Source organism: Zalophus californianus, chromosome 6, assembly GCF_009762305.2.
Source record: "Zalophus californianus isolate mZalCal1 chromosome 6, mZalCal1.pri.v2, whole genome shotgun sequence".
NCBI lineage: Eukaryota > Metazoa > Chordata > Mammalia > Carnivora > Otariidae > Zalophus > Zalophus californianus.
Window position 1 is genome coordinate 58,535,739 of NC_045600.1, and position 24,249 is coordinate 58,559,987.

A 24,249-nucleotide genomic window follows, 5' to 3' on the forward strand; every position below is an offset into this window, starting at 1 on the left:
CCATCACTTCATAGCAAGCAGTAATCAAGGCTTCCTTGTTCTTGAAAGAGACATTACCTGATTGCTCAGTATTCTTGCTACAAACACAACCTTGAGAAAAAAATCCAGGAAAACAGTGGTCAGGGCCTTTATTCTTGGGCAGACTCAGCAAGATAGATGGAGGGTGAAAGACATGGAGTGGTGCCTCCCAACAAATGAACTATCTCAAACAGTCCAATTAGAGAGAATCATTTTTACTCTTTCCTTTGAAATTTGAGCCTGGAAAAATATCATGTTTCATTCTCTGCTGCTGTCTTGTAATTACAAAGGAATAGCCTATCTGAGAATGAAGTCAACATGGCAAAAGTCAGAGATGAGAAAAGAAAATTTAAAAGAAAAAAAAAAAGGTCTTACTGAGTTATGGATCAAGTACACCCTGAAGCCAGATCTTCCTCCTTCCAGAATTTTCAGTTATGTGAGCTAATTAGGTTTTCATTCATTCACAACTAAAAGAGTTCTGATGGATTTGGCATTTGACATACATTGTCTCATCACAACAGCCCTCAAAAGGAGGTATTAGTATCTGATCTTATAAATGAGCAAAACACATATCATTAAGATTAACTTGCTCAGTATCACACAATTAATAAAGTGGAGTCACATTTGCTGATGGCAAACTCCATGCTCTTCACCCTTAAACCCTTAGTTCTCAAACTTTAGTGTACTTCAGAAACACTGAGACTAACCCCAGATCTAAGGAATGAAAAACTCTACAGTGGAGCAAAGAGAATATGCATTTTTGTAAGTTGTTGGGTGATTTGATGCGAGGCTCATGGACCACTTGTTAAGAAATAGTTCCCTTAGGCAAAGGTGTGACTTCCAGGATACTGCTGGCTGATGTTCTGATACTCTATCCTTATTAAAAAGCCTTGCTTCTGGAAGATAACACTTGAAGCCTTGTCAGTGATATAAACTACAAATCAAAGGAAATCCTTTTCTGAGAAGAGCTCTATTGGGAGAAGTAGGAAGAGTCAGGAAAAAAGCTGAGCTGGGGAGAGAAGGCTTAGGGAATGGAACTTAAAAGGCTAGGGGGGCGGACAAAGTCTTGAAGTTCTATTTCACCAATTATTACCTAAGAAATTCCTTTTTGTTTGAGGTGTGTGTGTGTGTGTGTGTGTGTGTGTGTGTGTGTGTGTGTGTGTGTGTGTGTTAGGTTCAGATCCCACATAGAGTTTATATACATATAGGGAGACTTGGGAATCTTTGGAAAAAAGCATATAGACATCTGCTTGATTTGCTCATTACAGTGCCTCATTGGACATGAAGGAGAATGTTTAATTTAATTATTGACTTTGAATAGACATTTTGCCACTGCTAATAATATTAGCTAGATTAATGAATTGTTCAAGGGTTATAGAGACAGAAAGACACGGTGAGAGCTATTGTTCATCAATATTTAGACAGCCCTTCCCAGAATAGTCATGTAAACCACATGTGTCATTGTAAAATATTTTCCTGCTTGCCTAGCATGTCTTGGATTTTTTTTCCTCTCCCTTTTTAAATGTAAATGGACTAATGTCTTTTGATACTCTACATGATAGTCTAGTGTCTCCACAACCCATCCTCCTCCAAGTGGACTCTGATACATAGTAAATCTTTCTTACATTTTTGTAAAGCTGGGAGTACTCTTTTTTTTTTAAGATTTTATTTATTTATTTGACAAAGAGAGACACGGCGAGAGAGGGGACACAAGCAGGGGCAGAGGGAGAGGGAGAACTAGACTCCCCACTAAGCAAGGAGCCTGATGCGGGACTTGATCCCAGGACCCCAGGATCATGACCTGAGCCGAAGGCAGACGCCCAATGACTGAGCCATCCAGGTGCCCTAAAGCTGGGAATACTCTTGAGGACTTCACCTGTAATGGGTCTGGGCATGTGGGCAATGAGGGGTGCAGAGTTGAACCCCAGCACAGGGATATTATGTTAGCTAACAGCATTCCCCACCTCTCATTTTTTTTAAAACTTGTCCACTCAAAACTGAAGATTTGAATCATACTGGCTTAAAGAGATCTTTTTTTTTTTTTTTTTTTTTTTAGGATCTTAAGCTCACTATTACTCCAAAGAATTTTAAGACCATGCCTGTAGTCTTAGTCTTGAAGGAGTGTAACATTTCCAAATATTGACTAGTAAGATTGAGTTTAACATAGGTTTTGAAAATAATTAAGTTCATTATCAAAGTGAACATTTTACCAAAGGATGTCTATTTTATTTATTTTTTATTTTTTTAAAAAAGATTTTATTTATTTATTTGAGGGGGAGAGAGAGAGAGACAGCATGAGAAGGGGGGGAGGGTCAGAGGGAGAAGCAGACTCCCCGATGAGCAGGGAGCCGGACATGGGGCTCGATCCTGGGACTCCAGGATCATGACCTGAGCCAAAGGCAGTTGCTTAACCAACTGAGCCACCCAGGTGCCCAGGATGTCTATTTTAAATTATGGATCCTTTCTAGATGATGTTCCTCGCTATCTCACAGTTTGACAAGCAGGTATTTTGATATTTTAGTTTACACTGGTTAGTTCTGTTCACAGGCCTCCTCAACTTTGTCATCATTGCAGAAACAATGTTAGAGTTGAAATCAGAAGCTGGACTATATTTGTTCATCCCCAATACAAATTCTTTCATGAATACACTCACTATAATACCCTGTCTCTAGACCTTTAATAAAATAGTAAATGATCACTTACAACATTATCTCTGTACCTGCCTTCCTCCAGGGAAACCATGTAACAATGTTGAACCCCTCTGTCTTCTTTTAAAGCCAGCAAACTGAAATGTGTTGAATGAAAAGCAAGATTTCCATCTGAATATGTGAAAGAGGTTCTCCTTACCTCAAAGATGTATGGTGTAACAGAGATAGCAGCATAGACTTTGCAATACTTTATTTTCTTAAGCACACACCACTGTAATAATTTTGTGAACATCTATCTATCATTTCAGTTGAGTGTCTAACTCTCTGCTGTGGTACATTGGAATAAAGAAGGCGATGAGCAAGATTTACAAAGCAACCCAATACCAAGGTGTTTTTTAGAAGGTTGATATAAATATGATATCTCTAATATTTGTTTAAAATAAGTTCGAAATATATCACAGTTGTGGTTTTTTTAAATGTATCTTCCATAATATTTTCCAGGAGAACACCTTGCCTTTCTTCTCAGGCCAAAATCAGACATACAGCATTTTGTATAATGGTCAGGGTTAAATTTGATGAGGCATTAAAGATTTTCAACATAATCCTTTTTTGGGGGGCGGGGATATTGTGTGAGAAGATGGCCTGAGGAATTCTCCTCTGGGAACACAGAGATCCCTAGTAAGAGAGGTAATAGTTCATAGACACTAAAATGATGCATTTTAACTTCCTTCATAAATCTTGTTTCATTGCTGTCCCTCATTCCAAGGTGAGGCTCATCACCTTAGGACAGGAAAAGGCTTATCTTCAGCTTCTAGGCAATGCTAAAAGGCTTGAAAATCAGGTGAGGCAATGGGGGCAGGGGGATTGCACAGAGATTTGCTAAATCCTTTTATTTTGCTTCAGTACATCAAGGGCTAAGACTAAAGGACTCCTCTCCTGTGTTTTTCTTCTAGTGGAAAGGGGATGGGGGGTGAGGGGAATGGTTTGAAGAAGTGAAGTTGACAAAGGTAAGGAGAGATGGAAAAGCCCTGAGACAGAGCCTCACGAAAATACAGACAGAGGAGATCCTGAGGGTCACCAGTCCAGTGCCTACTAGATCCCCCGAGTCATGAGCCAAGAAGCTCAGCATGGGACTGCCTACGGCAGGGTGAGACCAGTCCTTGGCAGAGGCTGGGGTAGCCCCCCAGACCAGTGGGCTGTAGGAGCACTGTGGAAGGCCCTGAAAGGGCCGCAGCCCACAGAAGCTGAGTATAGCCCTCACCAAGCTAAGAGGTTGGATCATAGACTCCAGAAGCTGCAGATTTCAACAAACTGTAGACAGGAATCATCTCGAGGGGAAAAAGCACCCGTTCCCAGAGAGCAAAGGGCAGAGAGGGCCCCTTTCCTGAGCCTCCCCCCCCCCCATCTCCTCCACTAGGATGCGTAAAGCCTCTTTCCAATCTTCACTCTAAAGCCATTTTAAGGCTGACTAGAGAGGACAAGGCGGCCAGCTGGGAGACTGTCTAAACTCATTCAAATGAAATTTGGAATTGTTTTCTTAAAATGCCTATATAAATAAACTCAATTAGAGGTTTGAATATTTATTTAATTTTTTCTCCCTGCTAGCCACTTGGAATAATGTTCCAAGTTCAATTTACCATCTTGCTATAGCTTTTTAAAATAATTTAAAAAGACAACAGTCCAACTATCCTTAGTCATATTGAGATAATCTATAGAAGTATAAAGCCTAGAGTTACTGAGCATTTGAAATTTTTTGAGACCCCCTGCCCACCATTCTCGTTCTGGAATCACTGCTCTTGTCTGCTTGGAAAATGTTGCTTTCCACTTATTTGCTGTGAAAATAAAACTGCTCTAAAAAATAAAGTCTGTTAAAAAAAAAATTCCTCTCGTACCTTCTTAAATTCTTCTAGGGATGGAAATGGCCATCACTGAACAAAGCATAAAATACGACTCTCTTCTCTTACGTTGAAATCTGATTTTTCTATTCTTTTACCCATTTCCTCTGGAACACCTTTAGGCAATCTCTCCATCTCTTCCTCTCCTGTGTTTTCTCTCCCTGGGATGTAAGTCAGCAATTACTTAGTCCCCACAGTGAAGTCTGAGGTCATAAATGAGGGCAGACAGTAATTTAATTTGTGAGAGACTGAGATACCCGCTAGTTGGTTTGGTAACAACAGCAAACCAGAGAGAGTATGGGCTGCTACACTGCTTCCTAGTCATACTGACTCAAAGTTGTTTTTCCTCTTTCTCTGAACTAACAAACTTTTCTTTAAAAAAAAAAAAAAAACAATTCGAAGTATAACCCCAATCTTGGTAAAATTTCTAAAGGTAATCTGGAACTGTTCTTCTTAAAATCTGAGTGAAACACAAAGCAACCAAGCCCACACATATGTGTTTTTAAGTAATCCCTTAAAACAGTGAAATTCAACTGGCAAAATCGGACAACTTGCAACAACATAATACATTTGTTTATTTAGTTCATATTACAATGGTAACAGGTTAAGAGCACTAGATTTGTATCCTCTTAAGAGGATAATGTTTAAGATTTGTAAATTTCATTGTTCTTAACCATTAAAAATCTATTTTCCAAAGGAGTAATAATATATTATTATTATCAAGGGACAGATCTCAACTTTATGATGTATAACCAAAAGCATATATTTGTTCCTTAGTTTAAACAAAACGTTAGAGACATTTTAACTCTTGGTTACTGCTTTCAGGAAAGCACAAAGTTCTTGAAGCAAGTATTACACAAAACATCTTTTCCCATGATTTCAACCATTGTGTATCATGTCAATGAGAGAACGAAGAGCCCCTGACTTAGTAGCTCCCAGTGGTTGTAATACACCCTGGCTTACTTAAACAGTCAACCAACAAACATGTATTTAGTGCCTACTATGTACATGCCAGCATACTAAAGCAATACAGGAAATACAAAGAAGTAAAATTATTGGTCCTTGCCCTGCTCAGGCTTCCAATGGAATTGGTAAGATTAAACACAGACACAAATTACTCTACTTTCAATGTGTTCAAAAGAAGTGACAATGTTAACTAGATTGTCTATTAGAATCATCTATTCTGGAACCTAGAAGACGCAGGGACATAAACAGGGACATTCTCAGCACTGACTAAAATCTGTGTGCATCAGATTTCTTGGCTCCAGAGTGAGCTGAGTGCTGCTTGAACACCCATATCTGAAAGTGCTCCTGCCAGCCTCTCATTGTTTCATGGATTCATGACAATGGAGCAAGATCAATAGACATAATATGTAAAAAATATAAATAAAATCATACATAGGATGATGTTGGAAGGAGTTCAGGACATTCCACTCTGCACGGGAGGGAGGTGGCTCACCCACGTTATTATTTATTTATTTATTTATTTATTTATTTTATTTATTATTAAGACAAACAAGAGACTACATAAGAAAAAGTATAAAAGAATCTCCAAACTTCACTGAACACAAGCAAAAATAGAAGGATAAGAAAAGAGGGCCCAACAAAGAGGAGAGGTTTTGAGAGGTCCTTGGGGAGAAAACTTCCCCCAACTGCCACCTCGATCCCGACCCCCAGTATCCTGAAGGAGAGGCCCTGGGCTAGGCAAAGCAGAGACACCTTTTCAAACATCACAAATAAATAAATAAATATGTTAAGCAAGAAAATAACTTATTAGGCACCGCTTGAAAGGCAGCAACCTTCAAGGGCCGGGCAGGCCTCACTCTTTAGCCTGCGGGCGGCAGCAACGCGCTCGCGATTGGCCACGGCTCAGACGGCGCCACCGAGGTCCTGGCCCGGCGCCTGGTCTTCGAGATAAACCCGGGCAGGAAACCGAGTCTGTGGTTGCTCTTACATATGCACGGCCAAAGGCTTAGGTGAGGGAGCAATCGTAGTGTTGCTGCAGACTCCCGGGCGGCCCCGGAGAAAGTGTGCCCTGCCCTGCCAGGCCAACTCAGACCAGCGTTGTTGTCCCGGGAATGCCCAGCACTTGGTCTTTGAAATCAAAAGCGCTGGTTGTGAGCCGGAACAGAGGGTGGTTTCTATTACAACCCCCTCCCCGCCAAACCCCGGCATCTTCTAGAAACTCCTGGGTCGCTCGTTGTCAGTTCCTTTTTTGCTCCAAAGGGGGGTTTGGATGGGGACTGCAGAATGCCCGGGGTTCGAAGCGCGGGAACGATTTTACTAAGCACCTGGCTCCGCCCTGGGTGGAGTGGGAGTGGTGATAGGGTTCCGGGAAGGGCACGACTTCACCCGAGAGTAGGAGAAAAGACCAGCTGCCTAGTTCATTCCCGAGTCCTAGTTCTTTCAAGTAGAGCTGAGCAAAGGGAGAGCGGTGATTCTCCAGACTCCGCTAGGGGCACCAGGCAGAATCTGGCGAGCGGAGGGGCGCGGCAGGGCGGGGCGGAGGGCCAGCTGGGGACTCACCCCGTGGGAAACCCGTGTTGGTAACTGCGGCTCAGCCTAAACAAAAATAATCGCTGGCCGGGCTGAGGGTCAGGCTGAGTTGACGACGTTTATGAGTTCATGATCTGCACCTGCAGGACGGGGCGGAAGGAAAGATCGAAGTTACAGAGTGGGGAGCATAGCGGGGCGCAGAACTGCAAGCGCAGAGGAGGAGGGAGCGAAAGTAGCAGACAGGAGAAAGGGGCCCGCGAGCCTTCCCAAGTTATAAGCAAAGTGCCCAATTCCATCTTTGTCGCGCGACTTTCCCGGGTCTCTTCCCCCCACGCGCACACAGTGTCTTAGCCCCACCTTTGCCCCACCGCACCCAGGCGCCTGGGAATACTTTCACCTCTCGCACCCGGCCTCCCTTCCTCCTCATCTTGCTCCTCCTGCCTTGCGCAGGGCCCTTGCGTGGCCAAGGCTCAGAGAGTTGTGATCCGAGACGTGCAGGTGCCATTACGGAAGACACCCCCTCCGGACTCTAGGTTCTCCGGCTGGAAGTCCTCCACGCTGTAAGCGCGGCTCTTGAGGGCTGTAGCATAGTAGTCGACAGGCTCCTCGGCGGCGTTGTCCATCCAGCTGAGGCACAGGATGCGCTGGAAAGAGCGCTTGAAGTTGTCCGAAAGGAAGCCATAGAGGATGGGATTGGCGCAGCTGTTGGCGTAGCCGAGGATGACCGACAGTTGGCTCACCGTGGCGTCGTCCTGCTCCGCAAACACGTTGACCAGCTGCACTACATAGAAAGGCATCCAGCAGATGACAAACACCATCACCACCATCATCACCATCAGGGTGATCTTGCGCTCCGAGCGCTTGCGCTGCTGCCAGCCGGCCTTGAGGGCCACCATGCGCATTTTGGCGATGATGAGCACGTAGCACAGGCAGATGGCCCCGACGGGCAGCAGGAAGCCCATGAGAAATGTGTACAACACGAAGCCCACTAGCCAGCGCTGAGCAGGCTCAGGCATGAGCATGTTGCAGGCCACCGTGCCATCACTGTTGGCCGCTGTGCGCGAGAAGACCACAATGGGCAGAATGACAAGCAGCGATAGCACCCACACGCCCAGATTCACCACCTTGGCCACGGTGGGCCGGCGGTAGCGTGCTGCCTTGATGGGGTGCACCACGGCCACGTACCGGTCCACGCTAAGCACAGTCAAACAGTAGATGCTGGTGAACATGTTGACTGCGTCCACGCTGAGCACGAGGCGGCACAGCAGAGCGCCGAAGGGCCAGTGGCGAAGCAACGTGGAGGTGACCAGGAATGGCACACTGAGCATGAGCAGCTCATCGGCGATGGCCAGGTTCAGGATGTAGATGTTGGTGGCCGTCTTCATTTTGGCGTAGCGCAGGATCACGTAGATGACCATGGAGTTACCACACAGCCCCACCAGGCACACCACGGAGTAGATGAAAGAGATGAGGATGGCGCTGCCTTGGCCCTCGCTCAAGGTCCCGTTCTGGGACGCGTTTCGCCCCGGCTCCTCCATGCCGTCCGCAGCGCCGGCCCCAGGGCCCCTGCTGCCTCCGCCTTCGCCGCAGCTGCCCGGGCTGGGGCTAGGAGAGGAAGGAGAGGAGGCAGTGCCATTGGGGAACATTTCAGCTGCTGGGGGCCGATAGGGCTACTGGGGCTGGGGCGCTCTCCTCGCGCCCCCGCCGCTCGCGCCCTCACTCGGCACCCCGCCCTCCCGCCCGCAGCTCACTGCTGCCGGACACCTGGGGTAGCACGCAGCGGCTACGCGGAGCTTGGCTCTGACCGGCGCGGGCAGGGCGCATTGCCCAGCGGAGGCTTGTGCGCCGCCGCTTACAGCTCCGGGGCGCCTGGGCACACGCGAGCGTGGAGAGGGGAGGCCAGGAGGCTGAAGCCCGGCGCCGCACAGCCATTAAGTGGCGCGGCTCTGGGCTGGTGAATGATTAATAGACACCACCAGCGCGTCAGCAGCTACGAAAAGGGAGGGGTGGGGGAGAAAAAGAGGGAGGAAGGCGATAGAGGTGGCTTACCACCCCTCGCCCAATTTTTTTCTTTCCCAGTCCTGGGCTCGGATCAACTCCAGCAGCTGCTTCTGGAGGGTCCCCTGAAGTACCCTTCACCCATCCCTCAGGAGGAACTGGGGAGTTTGTCCGCCTTCCTGGAGGGTGGGTGGGAACCAAAGGTGTAGAATCTGTCCCACCCCACCCGGCTCCTATCCAGTGAAGCAGACCCCCGGGCACAGATGTCTGGAGTTATCTCAGTTGCCCTCAGTTGCTGCCCCGTCCTGAGAGACCCCAACTCCACTCCCATCCCATCGTCCGGGGCCCTAAACCGCCACCTCCCGCTAGCCCTGCCTCTCAAGACCCTCCGCGGAAGCTCTCGGTCCCCCTTACCCAGGGCGCGCTACCTCCAGACCGACGCGTAGATGGCCCGTGCAAAGTGCCTGTGCGGTCTGGTGGCACGGTGACGTTCTTCGCGCAGTCCAACTCCTTTCTTTGGGCCGGACCCCCGCACAGGCGCCCACGCAGAGACTCTTAGAGTCGCTGAAACTGACCCTGAGCCGTGTTAAGAGGAGGAAGGACAAAAACCGTGCGTTAGGAGATTCTGCCTTACAACACCGCAGGCAGCTCTTCGCGGGCGGGAGTGATTTAGGGGCCTGAGTAAACCACTGCGAATCTCTTAATAAAGCGTGTAGTGCCCAGAGCCGCCTCCGTCTCCCAGAGGAATATAGACCGCAGAAAGGAGGACGCACGGCTGGGATCACGGAAGGAGCCCGAGGCTCCCTGCCGAACGTGCCAAGCGCGGTATTGGAAATCCATCTAGGTGTTCACTGGGGAAAGATATGGCTGCGCCGCTTGGAAAGGCTCCGCCTGCGTCCCTGCTGTACTTTGTACCCGGGAGAGTTGGCGGGCCCCGGGGGAGGAGAGTGTAAAGGCCTGAGAGAGCAAGGATGCCAGCTCCTCTAAACCCACGCAGGGCCGCCGTGCTGGTGACCAGACCTGCCACCAACTCCACAAACGCGCAGGAAGACCTTCGGGTTTTTCCGTGAATTACTAGGATTTCAGCCTTTTCTGAGGCCCCCGGACGTGTGACCCCGTTCCAGTTCACGTTCCTACACTTCTAAGCGACAGAAGTCGATGTAGGCACGCCTAAAGCTCGTCTGCTTCATTTGGGAATTGAATGGTTTCTGTGTAAAAGAATGAATGTTCAATCACCATGATTTTTAACCACCTCTGGGACTTCCCACCATCCCTAGCCTAGGCTCCTTTTGGCTGTCCACTGGTTCCAGCCCAAGGAAGGATCACTCCATCCAACTCTCCTGTCCCTTTTCAAAACCCCATCAAGTCTTTCTCTGAAACACGCCTGTTGCCAGGAAGGCTGAGCTGCAGCAGCCTAGTGCTGGGCCTCTTTCAAACTTTAGCTTTGTCTCAGAGTTTCTTGTTAGTTCTTCCTTTCTCTCAACTAAGTGGAGCACCCACTGTGCCCTGGGTCTCAACCTTCCCTCCCATCAGTACAGTTTACACTCTGGAGAAGCAACCTGAAACCGAAACTAAACTCCTCACTGAAGCTATTTGTACCAGACAATTCAGCATGCAGAAATGGATGCAGAACCTGAAAAAAAAAAAAAAGTGTAATTCCTTTATTGCCCCCTGTTTTATATGGGCAATCTTTTGCATATATGTGTTTTAGTTCTCAAAACTAAACGCTCCTGAAAGGAAAAGAGTAACTTCTGTAGTGTGTTGATTATACCAATCAAAGATAAATTATGTCAGGCCCTCATAGGAAGGTGTGAAATGGGCACTGGATTATTAATGAGAAATGTGCTAGGAAGGAATTTGGAATTTCATAAGGCCCAAGCTGTTAAACCCATTACTTTATCTAAACAAATTACTTTTTACCTTTTACAAAAATGGGATGTGGAATTGATGGTTAGTTGTGTTTTATTTTCCCTTAAAAATACTGAATATATGAGGGGGGGAAGAATGTTCATCAAGTTTTTAAAAAATGGCCTCCCCCCCCACCCCAGAAGAGCTTTTTACAAGCCAAGCCTCATAATGGGTTAGATGCTTTCTTTGCCAATCACTGACTAAAGACACCTGGCTATTCTTCAGGGGGCTGACATTTCAACAGTCATCATTTAGATGCCTTGGCATTGATCATGGTTGCTCAGGGGGAATGCGCGATGGGAGCCGGTAAAGCAGAGCTCTGTTACTCAGACTCTTGTAAGTTCACTTTGCAGCTCACCTTAGGGAAATCTCCTCTCCATTTAGTGGTAGCCTCATGTACAAACGAAGAAAACTTAAGACCCGACACGAACATGTTTGTTTGCTTGCTTTTTTCTGAAGTGATTTCTATGATAGATTATTTATCCATTAAAAAAAGAATGACCAGGAAATATCACTTACACCCACTAGAATGGCTATGATAATTTTTTAAAGGAAAAAACCAAATGTCGGGGGCGCCTGGGTGGCTCAGTAGTTAAGCGTCTGCCTTTGGCTCCGGTCGTGGTTCCAGGGTCCTGGGATGGAGCCCCGCATCAGGCTCCCTGCTCGGCGGGAAGCCTGCTTCTCCCTCTCCCACTCCCCCTGCTTGTGTTCCCTCTCTTGCTGTCTCTCTCTGTCAAATAAATACATAAAATTAAAAAAAAAAATGTTGGCCAGCATATGGAGAAATTGGAACCCTTATGCATTGCCGATGGGAATAAAAAATGATGCAGCAGCTTTAGAATGTTTAATGATTGTTCAAAAAGTTAAACAGAATTCCATATGACCAAGCAACATGCTGCCCCTAGGTATTTGCCCCACCAAAATTGAAAACAGGTGTTTGAACAAACATGCTCATAGCAACATCATTCACAATAGCCAAAAAGCCAAACCCAAATATCCATCAACTGATGAATGGATAAAGTGTGGTGTGTCCTCACAATAGATTATTTATCCATAGAAAGGAATGAAGTACCCACACATGAGCCTTGAAAACATTAGGCAAAGTGAAGGAAGCAAAACAGAAAAAGTCGTGTATTGCATGATTCCATTTATCTGAGATGTCCAGAACAGGCAAATCCATAGAGACAAAGCAGACCAGAGGTTGGCAGGAGCTGAGGGGAGAAGGGATGGGGAATGACTGCTTAATGGCTGTGGAATTTCTTTTTTGGGTTATGGAAATGTTCCGGAGCTAAATAATGGTGGTGGTTGTACAACACTGTGAATGTACTAAAAGCCACTGAATTGTGCATTTTGAAAACGGTTAAAATTATGATTTTTTATGTCATGTGAATTTTACTTCAATAAAAAAAGAGCCATCGAGATGAGTATGAGCCATGCAGTGTTCCATGGAATCTTTTCAGTCACGTATTTCTTAACATTGTATCTGTGAACTAATCCATGAACAAACAAAAACAATCAAGCAAAAGGCAGCATTTCTGGCCTAAACAATATGAGGTCAAGGGTGCAGCTGTTTTTAAATTATATTAGGGATAGGAGCCCAGTTAGGAATCTGCCTTCCTCTCAGACCTTAATTTAATGTCTCTTGATGAAACAGGAACACTAATGTAGGCATGGCATTGTGATAATGTGTAAGGAACACGGCCTAAGAGAAGGCAGAACTCCACAGTCTTTGTGTCTTGTTTAAAAACTTTTTTTTTTTTTTAATTCACGTATCTAGAGCCTGAAAAAGCTTAGGATAGGCTTGTTTCCCCTGTGAAAGTAAACTGTCCCACAGTCTCTCCTTCTTTGGTTACTATCTTTTCTATGCTTCTGTGATTTGAACATTTCTAGATACTAGACAAGAAAGATGATGGCTTGCAGGAAGGGAAAAAGGAAAAGTCCTAATTTAGGAAGTTGCAGATTCCTAAATGAACTGTTTTTCTTCCTCATCTCAGTTCTACAAGCTACACTCCTCTGTGCTATCAGGTACCAGGTGCACACTTGGATTACTGTATTTATCCCACTGTGCTGTGATTTCTTTGTGTACTTATCTCTCCTCCCTTCTAAATCTATAAGCTTGCTGAGAACAGTGGCTATAGTTTACTTATCTTTATATCCCTGGCACCCAGCACAGTACCTGGAAAATTGCCTAACACCTCCTTGTTTGATTTTTCTGAGGTATGCCATAGATAATATCTTCCTTTTGTTCCAACCCATAAGATGTAGATACAAAGAAATGCACTTTTGGCCTCTTGCAAGGAAAGTTTTAAAATCTGCGTAATATCATCAACTGTAACAATTTCTTACACATTTAAATCATTCTGAACAATTTCAATTTGCATGTCCTTATATCAACAATTACCATGCTGATGATTCCTTCATTGATCATTCTTGGTCTTAAATTTCTTGGCAGAGAAAAGGCTCTGGAAAATGGGCGGTACATACTTTAGTAGCTAATGATGGTTATTTAATAGTATCATGCAGTGTGAAAGCCATTATATGTGGAAGATCGTTTCTTTTAATTGCAGTCCTGAGTCTCAGTTGATTTGGTGGAATAGTAATTACCAGGAGCTCCAACTCTGCTTCTGTCAAAATCATTACTAATGTGGTTTTTCCAACTGGAGCCTATGGTGGTCCTCAGATGAGCTCCTCTAATCTGGGCCAGTGGGAAAGTGCTGGTTGGGGCCAGGGATTAAAAGGAACACTTCCGGAATGTACTCTGCCTTGGCATCATCACAGTCATGTTTACAAACACCTGTCTGGGCAGATGGGACCAAGCTGGCGATAAGGGGCAAGCGCCACTCAGCAATATGGCCCACAGAAGAGGTATGTGTCACTTAAAGACCATCTGCCACCAAGCAGTTAACGTGATGACGCTGATAAGAGAGTTAGCCAGAGTGCAACAGTGGGGATGGGGCTAAGGAACAATCCTGGACCTCATTTCCCAGGGATGCCCCCTTGCTTCACAGCAGCTGCGGTAGCCTGTGGTTCAGTTCATCACCAATCTCAGCAACTCACCCTGGCCTGCTGATTTTCCTATTGCCTCTTCTGTGAAACAGCATGACAGAGTCATTTTTGTGCTTTCAAAAAAGACACACACAGTGCCACAACTCACGTTTTCTCCTATGGATTCTCTACTACTAAGTACTATTTCCAAGGGTGAGAATTCAGCACAGACAGGAAAATCTTCATTATTATCAGTGGAAAAATAAAAATAGAGCAAAGAACAAAAGCAGGCGTGTTACTCATATTATTTTGAACAGCCCTTACCAGTAAGACATTTTTCCGTAATGGCATCTCTGTCAGTCAAGGATTTCCAGATTAATTTAGTTTCGAACAACTTTATCAAAAATTTTTGGACCTTATTCTTTTTAGCAGACACTACACAAGTGCTCTCAAAGTCACAAAACCATATTTTTGTTTCTCTTAATTGATGTTTGATTTTTAAGCAGAGCATTTAAACAGTTAGAGCAAATCACCCGTTCCCTGAGAAAGGGTTGTTTCTTTGGAGTGGGCTGCATCTGTCAATCAGTTTCACCAGCTAAGGAACAGCCCAAAGCCAGCAAAGAGCTGCCTGTGGGAAGCAAAGACAGTTTTGGAGATGAAAGTTATGGAGCTATCTTTTTTTCTTTTCTTTAAGATCTTAAAAATTTTGTTCTTAATTAAAAACAAAAAGGTATATAATTAGAGAGTGATATAAATCTATGTAGTCATCACAACACCTGCCGTCGTGATTCTGCCCCTTTGTTCCCATTTTAAGTATGTTGAGGCAGGAGACTAGGACCAAAACACTGCTTTATTTAGATGACATGAAGCAACTAAATGACTGCTCTTTTCTTCTTTTGCAGGAGTAAGGTGGAACTGTCAGTAATGGGTTTGTGTTGAATACATCTCTGTCTTCTGCCGGAGGTAGGAGGAATAGGGTGCTGTGTCTGTGAGCGGTGGGCTCAGAAGGTAGGCTCAGAACCACTGGGAATGGTTCAGAAAGAGAAGGCCTGCATGGCCCGCTCACTCCCCCTTCCTGAGGGCGAGCTGCCTCCCCAGCATCAGGCTCTGCCCCTGCCCTGCTTTCTCCAGGCAACACGGGGTGGTACTACACATTGTCCTTGAGGAGGCAGCCTGTGTGAGAGCCTGACTCTTCCTTTCTTGTCGGAAGAGGGAGGCAAGAAGATAGCACAGTCCAGGAAGGGCCACCTGGCCTCAAATAAGAAGTTACCATTCCTTGTTGACGGCCTGGATGAACTGAAATTTCACTGCTTATGCAATTAGCCCAAACACTGATTTCTAATACTGCATCCTATGATTAAAAAAAACAAATTCAGAGAAGGGCGCCTGGGTGGCTCAGTCGATTAAGGTCTGCCTTCAGCTCTAAGGTCTGCCTTCAGCTGAGGTTATGATCCCAGGCTCCCTGTTTAGTGCAGAGTCTGCTTCTGCTTCTGCCTCTGCCCCTCCCCTCTGCTCATGCTTTCTCTCTGGCATGCATGCTCTCTCTCAAATAAATAAAATCTTTAAAAAAAAATTCAGAGAGGTGAAATTCAGACCATAGTAGAACAAACTTAATTCCATTGTTGTATTGTATATGGTCACTTTTTTTGGCCTCCATTTCTTGGTGAGAAGGAACTGAAAATTCATATCACAATTCCACTATGTATGAATAATGCTGTTTTTAATCAAAGCCAAATAATTCTGTCATTAATTTAACAAATATTTATTGAGTGCCCACTGGGTGGCAGGCGCTGTTCTAGGCACTGGAAATACAGTGGCAAAGATTAAGTAGTTTCGTATAGACTTCTAGCGAGACAGGAGAGTAAGCAAGTAGACATATGGGTACTGGAATTGCTCTTGGTGTCCTAAGAAGAAAAGTAGGGATTAGGGGTCAGAGACTCCTGGAGAGGCTGGGTATATTAGACCTAGTTTAGACCAAAAGGGAAGGGAAGGAGATGATGCTAGTCAAATAATCTAATTGTTTGAATGCACAGTCGGAGTTTGCTATAAGTTTTCTTTCTGTCTCGATTTCCAGTGAGGCCCCCAAGTTTCCAGGCTGTTAGCTATAGTTAAATTGTGTTCACATTCCCTAAAGAGATGCTTGAGCAGCCCTGAGTGATTCGAAGGTAAAGAGCACACGGTGGGGGGAGGCTTGTTCCAGCAGCACATGTGAAGCAGTTCAGGCCCTTGGAGGAACGTGTGGGGGTGGGGTGTTACGGAACAGTGGCTGGCTTGTATGACATCTGGGCCCAAATCCACCAGTAAACAGTAGCCTGTTACACTTTTAAGTGGGAAAAACTGGATGGGTAGATGGGGCAAAGGAGGCATTAAATATATTTTTTGTATTTAATACAATAGAATAGTAATTAAACACTAAAAATGCTGTTGCAAGTGAATTATTATTGACACAGAAAGATGGTCAAGACATTGCTAAGTATGAAAAGTCTATTTCAGGGGCGCCTGGGTGGCTCAGATGGTTAAGCGTCTGCCTTCGGCTCAGGTCATGATCCCAGGGTCCTGGGATCGAGCCCCACATTGGGCTCCTGGCTCAACAAGGAGCCTGCTTCTCCCTCTCCCTCTGCCTCTCCCCCTGCTCATGCTTTCTCTTCTCTCTCTGTATCTCTGTGTCTCAAATGAATAAATAAAATCCTTAAAAAAAAAAAAGAAAAGTCTATTTCATTATCAACAGTGGCCAAACTATGGAGGGAGCACAAGTGTCCATTGACTGATGAATGGATAAAGAAGAGGTGGTATTAAGTATATACAATGGAGTATTACTCGGCCATCAAAAAGACTGAAATCTTGCCATTTGCAATGACATGGATGGAGCTAGAGTATATTATGCTGAGCAAAATAAGTTAGTCAGAGAAAGACAAACAACATTTGATTTCACTCCTATGTGGAATTTAAGAAATAAAATAGATGGACCTATGGGAGGCAGGAAAAAAGAGCGAGGGAAACAAACCATAAGAGACTCTTAATGATAGAGAACAAATGGAGGGCTGATGGAGGGAAGTGGGTGGGGGATGGGCTAGATGGGTGATGGGTATTAAGGAGGGCACGTGTTGTGATGAGCACTGGGTGTTGTATGGAAGTGAGGAACCACTGAATTCCACTCCTGAAACCACTATTGCGCTGCATATTAACTAACTAGAATTTAAATAAAAAAAATTTTTTTAAAGTCTATTTCAAAACTATATGATGCACTAAATACACACACACACACACACACACACACACACACACACCCCAAATGAGCATATATATCAGTAGGCGTGAAAGGATGGTTACTAAGATATAAAAGTGGTTATCATGAAGCAGTTGGGTTATGGATGTTTTCAGCTTCCTTTAATATAGAGAGATTTTCTAATTTTTCAGCCATGAGTATGTATTGCTTTTAAATGAGACAAAAGTAATAAAAGCTTTGTTTTAATTTAAAAAAAGAAAAGACTCCAGGCCATAAGCGTCTGCTCTATTTAAGGGCGCATTCACTGATTTATTTCTTCCTTAATTATTTTATTTTCAGAAAAACACTAATAAATTCATTCCAGAAATTAACATCTTATGATGCAAATTAAGTAGCAAATGAAATGTACCCAGCAGAACGTAGTAGAAGGAACTGAAACGGGAGCTGGGTAGTCCACTATCTTCCAGGCAAGCTCTATAGCCCCATGGCCAAGTAGTCTCTTGAGTGCGCTGGAATCAGCTATGCCCACCTCTTGGAATTGGTATGGTCATGTGAATCACAAGACAACGCTTGTGGAAGCATGGTATCCTTGTCTATAGCCAAACTTGTCAATTTCAATCACATATTTTCCGTGTATTTAAATTTGAGCATGTTGTTTGACCTGTTTGTGCCTCAGATTCCTCTTTTGTAAAGTGAAGATCATAGTGTGTCTACCTAACAGGGTTGTAAGGATAGAATAGAATATGTTCAAGGTGTTTAGAACAGTGTCTGGCATGTAGTAAGGACTATGCAAGTATTTAGCTTTTACAAAATAATTTCCAAAGTATGGATTACAATGTAACATTATTTTTTCATCAGTCAGAAGAACATAAGAACTTCATTTTTGCCTCTTGCTCAAGAACAATTTAATCCAGTAAGTCTAGCAGTCATTTATTCAGGGTACAGAGCAGTTACCCTGAGCTTGTTACTTACCCTTTCATTTTCCTCCTGCCTGTCCGGGCTTGTAGTTCAGCACAGTGAACTGTGTTCCATTCACAGGTTTTTAGTACATGTCACACATTCAGCTAAAATAATTCTAAAATATTAATAATCACTTCTATCAACATCATACCAAGGTGAATCCAGTCTAACCACATCATAAGGGTTCAAACAAACCACTGTATTCACTGATTGAAATAATCTAATTGTTTGAATGCACAGTCGGAGTTTGCTGTAAGTTTTCTTTCTGTCTCGATTTCCAGTGAGGCCCCCAAATTTCCAGGCTGTTAGCTATAGTTAAAATTGTGTTCACATTCCCTAAAGAGAGGTGCACTCCTCTCAAGCCATCCTCCACCTCCAGTCTCTATGGAAGAGTAGAAAGAAAGAATGAGAGAGATTATTTCCTTAGAGTTTTCAGAGTGCTGTGCATTTTCCCTCCCACTGAAGATGGAAAGTGGTTTCTTACCCAGTCATTGAAGCATGGAAGCTTCTACAAAATCACTTGGAGAGCTTTTCAGGTGTCCACTGGGGTTGGTAAGACTCAGAGACTGGTGCCTGGATTCGTACTGGGAAAATTGAAGAGTGAGCAAGAGACCCACTGGTACTCCCTCGGATGATAGAGTGAAGAGAAAAGACTACCAGTGGAAAAAGCCGATTCCCACGGAAAGTGGGGCAGAGAGTGTTTCCCATGCACTGGAACGAACAGCACGGCAGGCAGTCAGGTGGGGACACCTTGTTGGACCCACTCTGCCCAACTGAGTGAGATGCTCTGACCAGAAGGAGGAGCTGAGAAGGGAAGATGGTCAGCGGGCAGGGGGCTGGTGGGCAGGCCAGCACAGGGCACAGTGGGAGGGCTCTAGCAAGGGGTGGGAATGGTGCTGAAGAACCCAGTGAACTCCTCCACAAGGAAAGAGCCACTCCCAGAGGACACCAATGCATGATTATAATTGCACCAATTAAGGGAGAGCTTTCCTGCCCGTTAAAGCTGTCGGCCTCAACTGCAGGAGCCAAAGGCAGAGAGAGGAGTGAGGGAGAGGTGGAAAAATAATAAATAAAAAAGAATCCCACGACTCCTCTCTTTCCTACTGTAGGATCTGAGCATGGATCAGGCTGAAGTTAGTAGAGGGACAAGGAACTTTAAATTGAATGAGAAATTAAAGTTTCAATTTAGAAAGAATTGCTTTTTATAACGTCTGAAAATAAGACTTGATATTTATTTGAAATTGAACAAAAAAGCTATGGGATTGTGTGTACCAAAGACTTTCCAATTAGCTTTGGCATATTTAACCCTTCCAACTGTACTATGAGGACGTTTCTACTTACTACCCTCATTTTGCAGATGAAGAAACCAAAGCACAGAGAGGTTAAGTAACTAGCTCAAGTCACACAGCTAAAAAATCAGAGATCTGATTTGACTAGCAATCTGGCTGAGGACCTATGCTGTTAACCACCATGCTGCACTGCTGTGGTCTTCTTTCTCACTGAACTACTCAAAGGTTTATCTCTCTCTTTTTTTGATGTTTCAATAGTTTTTCTGGTTTTATTGAGAAAAAAATTGACACACATCACTGTATATGTTTCGGGCATACAGCATAAGGTTTCATTTAGATGTATTGTGAAATGATTGCCATAGTGGGTTTAGCAAACATCCTTATTCTCATATAGATATAATAAAAAGAAGAGAAAGAAGGAAAGAAAAAAAAATTTTCTTGTTGTGATGAGAACTCTTAGGATGTACTCTCTTAACAACGTTCCTGTATATCCTACAGCAGTGTTAGCTACAGCCAGCATGTTGTACATTACATCCCTAGTACTTACTTTTCTTAAAACCAGAAGTTTATACCTTATGACCACCTTCCTCCAATTCCCCTTCCCCTGACCCTCCACCTCTAGTAACCAAAAAGTCTGATCTCTTTTTCTGAGTTTAGTCGTTCTTTTTTTTAAATCCCACATATGTGAGATCATACAACTTTTGTCTTCCTCTGACATTTTTCATTCCACAAAATGCCTCCAAGTCCATCCATGTAGCAAACGGTAGAATTTCCTCCTTTTTTATGACTGAATAATATTCCATTGTATGTACACTGCATCTTCCTTATCCATTCATCCATTCATGGACACTTAGATTGTTTCTATGTCTCAGCTATTGTAAATAATGATGTTATAAACATGGGAGTGCAGATAACTCTTTAATTTAGTGTTTTCATTTCCTTTGGATATTCCCAGAAGTAGAATTCCTGGACCAGACTGTAGTTTTATTTTTAATTTTTTTTGAGGATCATTCATACTGTTTTCCATAGTGATTATTTATACAAATTTGTATTTGTATACAAATTTGTCCCTTTCTACATATCCACACCAGCATTTGTTATCTCTTGCCTCTGATGATGGCCTTTTTAACAGGCATAAGGTGATATCTCATTATGGTGTTCATTTACATTTTCCCAATGACTAGTGATGTTGTGCATCTTTTCATGTACCTTTTTTATATCTTCTTTGAAGAAATGACTTTTGTGTATCTTCTTTGAAGAAATGTCTATTGAGGTATTTGCCCATTTTTAAATTGGATTATTGTTATTATTATTACTTTGCTATAGAGTGGTATGAGCTCTATATTTTGGATATCAACCCCCTATCAAATATATGGTTTTTTTATTCTATAGATTGTTTTTTAACTTTGTGGATGGTTTCTTTTGCTGTGCAGAAGCTTTTTAGTTTGATGTAGTCTTACATACTTATTTTTTATTTTGTTGCTTGTGCTTGAGGTGTCATATCCAAAAATCTATTGCCAAGACTCATGTGGAGGAGGTTTATGCCTATGTTTTTTTCTAGGAGTTTCATGGTTTCTCGTCTTACATTTAAGTCTTCGGATCCATTTTGAGTTAATTTTTGTGAGCTGTGTAAGAGAGAGGTCCTGTTTCATTCTTTTACATGCGAATAACCAATTATCTCATTGCTTCCACCAATGTCTTGTAGTTTTCAAACTAGAGATCTGTCATCTCCGTGGTTAAGCTTTTGCCTAAGAATTTTATTGTTTTTTGATACTATTGGAAATGGAATCAATTTCTTTATTTCTTCTTCAGAAAATTTGTTCTTACTGTATAGAAACACTATTCATTTTTCTTTGTCAGTTTTGTGCCCTGCAACTTCACTGAATTCATTGATTATATCAAACAGTTTTTTGGTTGTCTTTAGGATTTTCTATACATGAAATTATGTCATCTGCAAACAGAGAGAGTTTTATTTCTTCCTAATGGGTGATTTTGATGTCAAGAAATTACGTAAGCAGCAAATCTGTCATTTTAGTGACCTAAGTTTTCCTCAATAAATCCAACAATTACTTAAATTTTCTTCTTTACTTACGTTGCCTATCATTTAAATGAAACAATTTTGCCATCAATTAGAAATTTAGAATAATGTGTTCTGAAAAAAAAATACCCTTAATAAAATATATGGCAAGGAATTTAAGACTGGTGAGCCATTATTATATCTGTGCCAAAGAAAATTCATTTTTTATTAACTGTTAACCACCATTTCTCAGTTCTAAATATGTGCTTGTCAGCACTATAGGTAGCCTAGCACTTTCTTTCACATGAGTATTTCTGTGTAGTTGTTTTTCTGCTTTATTCCTGTGAGCTCTCATGCCTCACTTTCACCCCGCCTCGGGCAATTGCATACCAAACAGGTGGGTTAGCAGAGTCACTAGACGGGGAAGGACTAAGAGCTGCTTTAAAATTTGAACCAACTCCACAAAATTACAGCCAAATTGTATTCCCAGAAAAGGGAGAGGTGTTGCTGCTGAAACAAAATCAATTACAAAAAATAAATTTTCCTTCCCTAGAGCAAGTACGTACGCATTTCAAGTGGTCTAGGGACTTTGCACTTGGACCTTCGCTGATTTGACTGACAGCTATAATAAAGATGAAGACTATAGAGATGCCAGATTCACTCAGATGGGGGCAACTTCTTTCCTAATGGAAACGTTATGTCTCTCTTCACTAAACAATTAAGTGGGAAATTAACATTTTTCGTCCATAATAATTCCTTAACTCACTGGAGGATAATCACATAACAGAAAATACTGTAAAACTCAGTATTCACACTTGTGCTTGAGACTACAGTAAATCAAAACAATTCTACGTTAATAGAGGACTTTGTTTTTGATGGTAACAGTTTAAGTAATTGCAATGTTTTCCCCTCTAAATTTAGAGGTTAACAGTTCTGATTTTCATGTCTGCAAAATGTTAGCATCTATTCATTTTCTTGGAAAATTCTACCCGATTTGTGAAAACACATGCTCTTCAAATCCACCAGGGGGAGATTTTAACATTGAGAACTTCAACAGAGAGAGTTTTAGATATGATATAGTCGCATTTCAGTTGACAGCTGAAACAACTTAAATTTTGAACTAGGCCTTGATGATAAGGTTTACATCTTGATAAAGCTACCCAAGATATTCCAGCTATATTAAAACCAGGACCAGGTGGCTAGGGAGGACTGATGAAATATTGCTCGGTCTTCTCAGAGAATACACATGGTGACTGAGTGTGTCTGGGGGAGCAGTTGGGTGTGGATGGGATGAGACCTCATGTCTCTAGAGGGAGAATCAGACGACTGAATAATCCCAGACCATTGCCACTATGCACATCGTCTGTAATTCCTGGTTTCCATTGATGAATAATATCTTGATTTGGTTCCTACGGCAGGCTTTGAGACTTAGAATAACACTGCAGTGCTCTGTAAGAATGAAGAAAGAAGAAATGAAAATGTATATTACGGATTTTTTTTTTTTGGAGACAACTTGTTTTATTTGGGAAGACATGATACCACTGCAGAAATCTTTGGATAACTAACACCAATGTGGTCCATCAAATCACATGTTTCTATAAAGCAGTAAGAACCTGATGCCATCAAAATTTCCATGAAATTTTTAAAAGAGATGATCTCTAGAAAGGCTTCTGTAGTAGGGTTTGAGATTCAACAGCTTCCCCAAAGTTGGATTAACCCCTACTAATATATGGAAGTATTCCTAATGCTCCATTTGACACCAGCCATTTTGTTCATTTTATCCCCCTAGAACTAAAAAAGGAGAAAAAGACGACTGGTGCTGGTTCTAGCCCAGCCACTGCCTTTCTGTCATTTTTAGACATGATTTTCTGCATACAATTGACTCAGTCATTTCTGCCGATAAATGAACTTTCTCATACTTTTGAGTGAGTATACATATACAGCATAATAATAAACAAACTAAGCATATCCTTTCAGATATTGTGTATTTTTTTTAGATCTGAACTCATGTTTTATTATCCCTTTAGTTCCCTAGCTCAGTAGGCCACAAACTCGTTTGTTTTCCCCTCAGTGTGGTATGTGGCTGGCTCTGTGATTTTTATTCTGTAAGGCCTAAGCCCCCTGAGAGAATATGGTTTGAGAAGAAGTATTTCTCCGGAATAAAAAGAGCTCCCTGGAGACATGATGGGCTTAGGGCAAAGAAGAAGTTTGTGGGTTCCAAGGATAGAGGGTACCTGGGCTTTGTTCCTGGCAGGAACATGGCAGGACCTTGAAGTTCGTGGCCACATACAGTAGAAGGGAGGCTTGAGGTTCGACCCAGTGCACCCCGTCTCACCTAAGAGTTCTGTACCTGAAAGAAGACATGGAAGCAGCAGAGTCATGGACCATGGAAGCTGGCCCATGAATAATGGAGCTATAACCAATGTAGACGAATGACCAATGTCCAAAAGAGTCTCCAGAGACTTCAACACTGGGTGGGAAGTACCCCTGGAATTTGTCACAGTCCTGGGTGAGAGGAAGCACCCAGGATGGGAGGGAGAGTTTCTCACCATCTTTGAAAAACCCATGCCCTAAACACGAGCATCAGCGCTTCCAAAGAGCTCATTTCCTCGTCCTACCACCCATGTTTTTCAGGCTTCAGAACCCCCAAAGATCATCCCTTCATGACTTCACAGTTTTCCCTATTCTGACTAGACCCAGATTCATCCCTTCAGATACTTGCTTGCTAGTACTATTAACTTTCTTGCTATACCGTTCCCCTTCAGCAGTTGCCCAGCAAAATCCCAACTCCCAACCAAGCCTATCCATG

The 24,249-nt window shown here is 43.2% G+C and overlaps 1 protein-coding gene across 2 annotated transcripts; it reads right to left on the reverse strand.

Moving 5' to 3' along the window:
* Positions 1 to 5,118: 5,118 nt before the first annotated feature.
* SSTR1 (somatostatin receptor 1) lies at positions 5,119 to 8,965 on the reverse strand. Of its 2 annotated transcripts, none has more exons than XM_027568879.1 (2): positions 7,455 to 8,965; positions 5,119 to 7,197 (listed from the first exon to the last, which is right to left on the reverse strand). In XM_027568879.1, the coding sequence occupies exon 1, from the start codon at positions 8,701 to 8,703 to the stop codon at positions 7,528 to 7,530; it is 1,176 nt and encodes a 391-aa protein (XP_027424680.1). In that variant the 5' UTR covers positions 8,704 to 8,965; the 3' UTR covers positions 5,119 to 7,197; positions 7,455 to 7,527. The 2 variants fall into 2 exon arrangements, with proteins under 2 accessions (XP_027424680.1, XP_027424681.1); XM_027568880.1 differs by having other exon boundaries at positions 7,415 to 8,965.
* Between the last annotated feature and the right edge of the window lie 15,284 nt (positions 8,966 to 24,249).

Excerpts from the sequence above, each read along its gene's own strand:
- SSTR1 (XM_027568879.1), bottom strand. The coding sequence starts at position 8,703 with ATGTTCCCCAATGGCACTGCCTCCTCTCCTTCCTCTCCTAGCCCCAGC.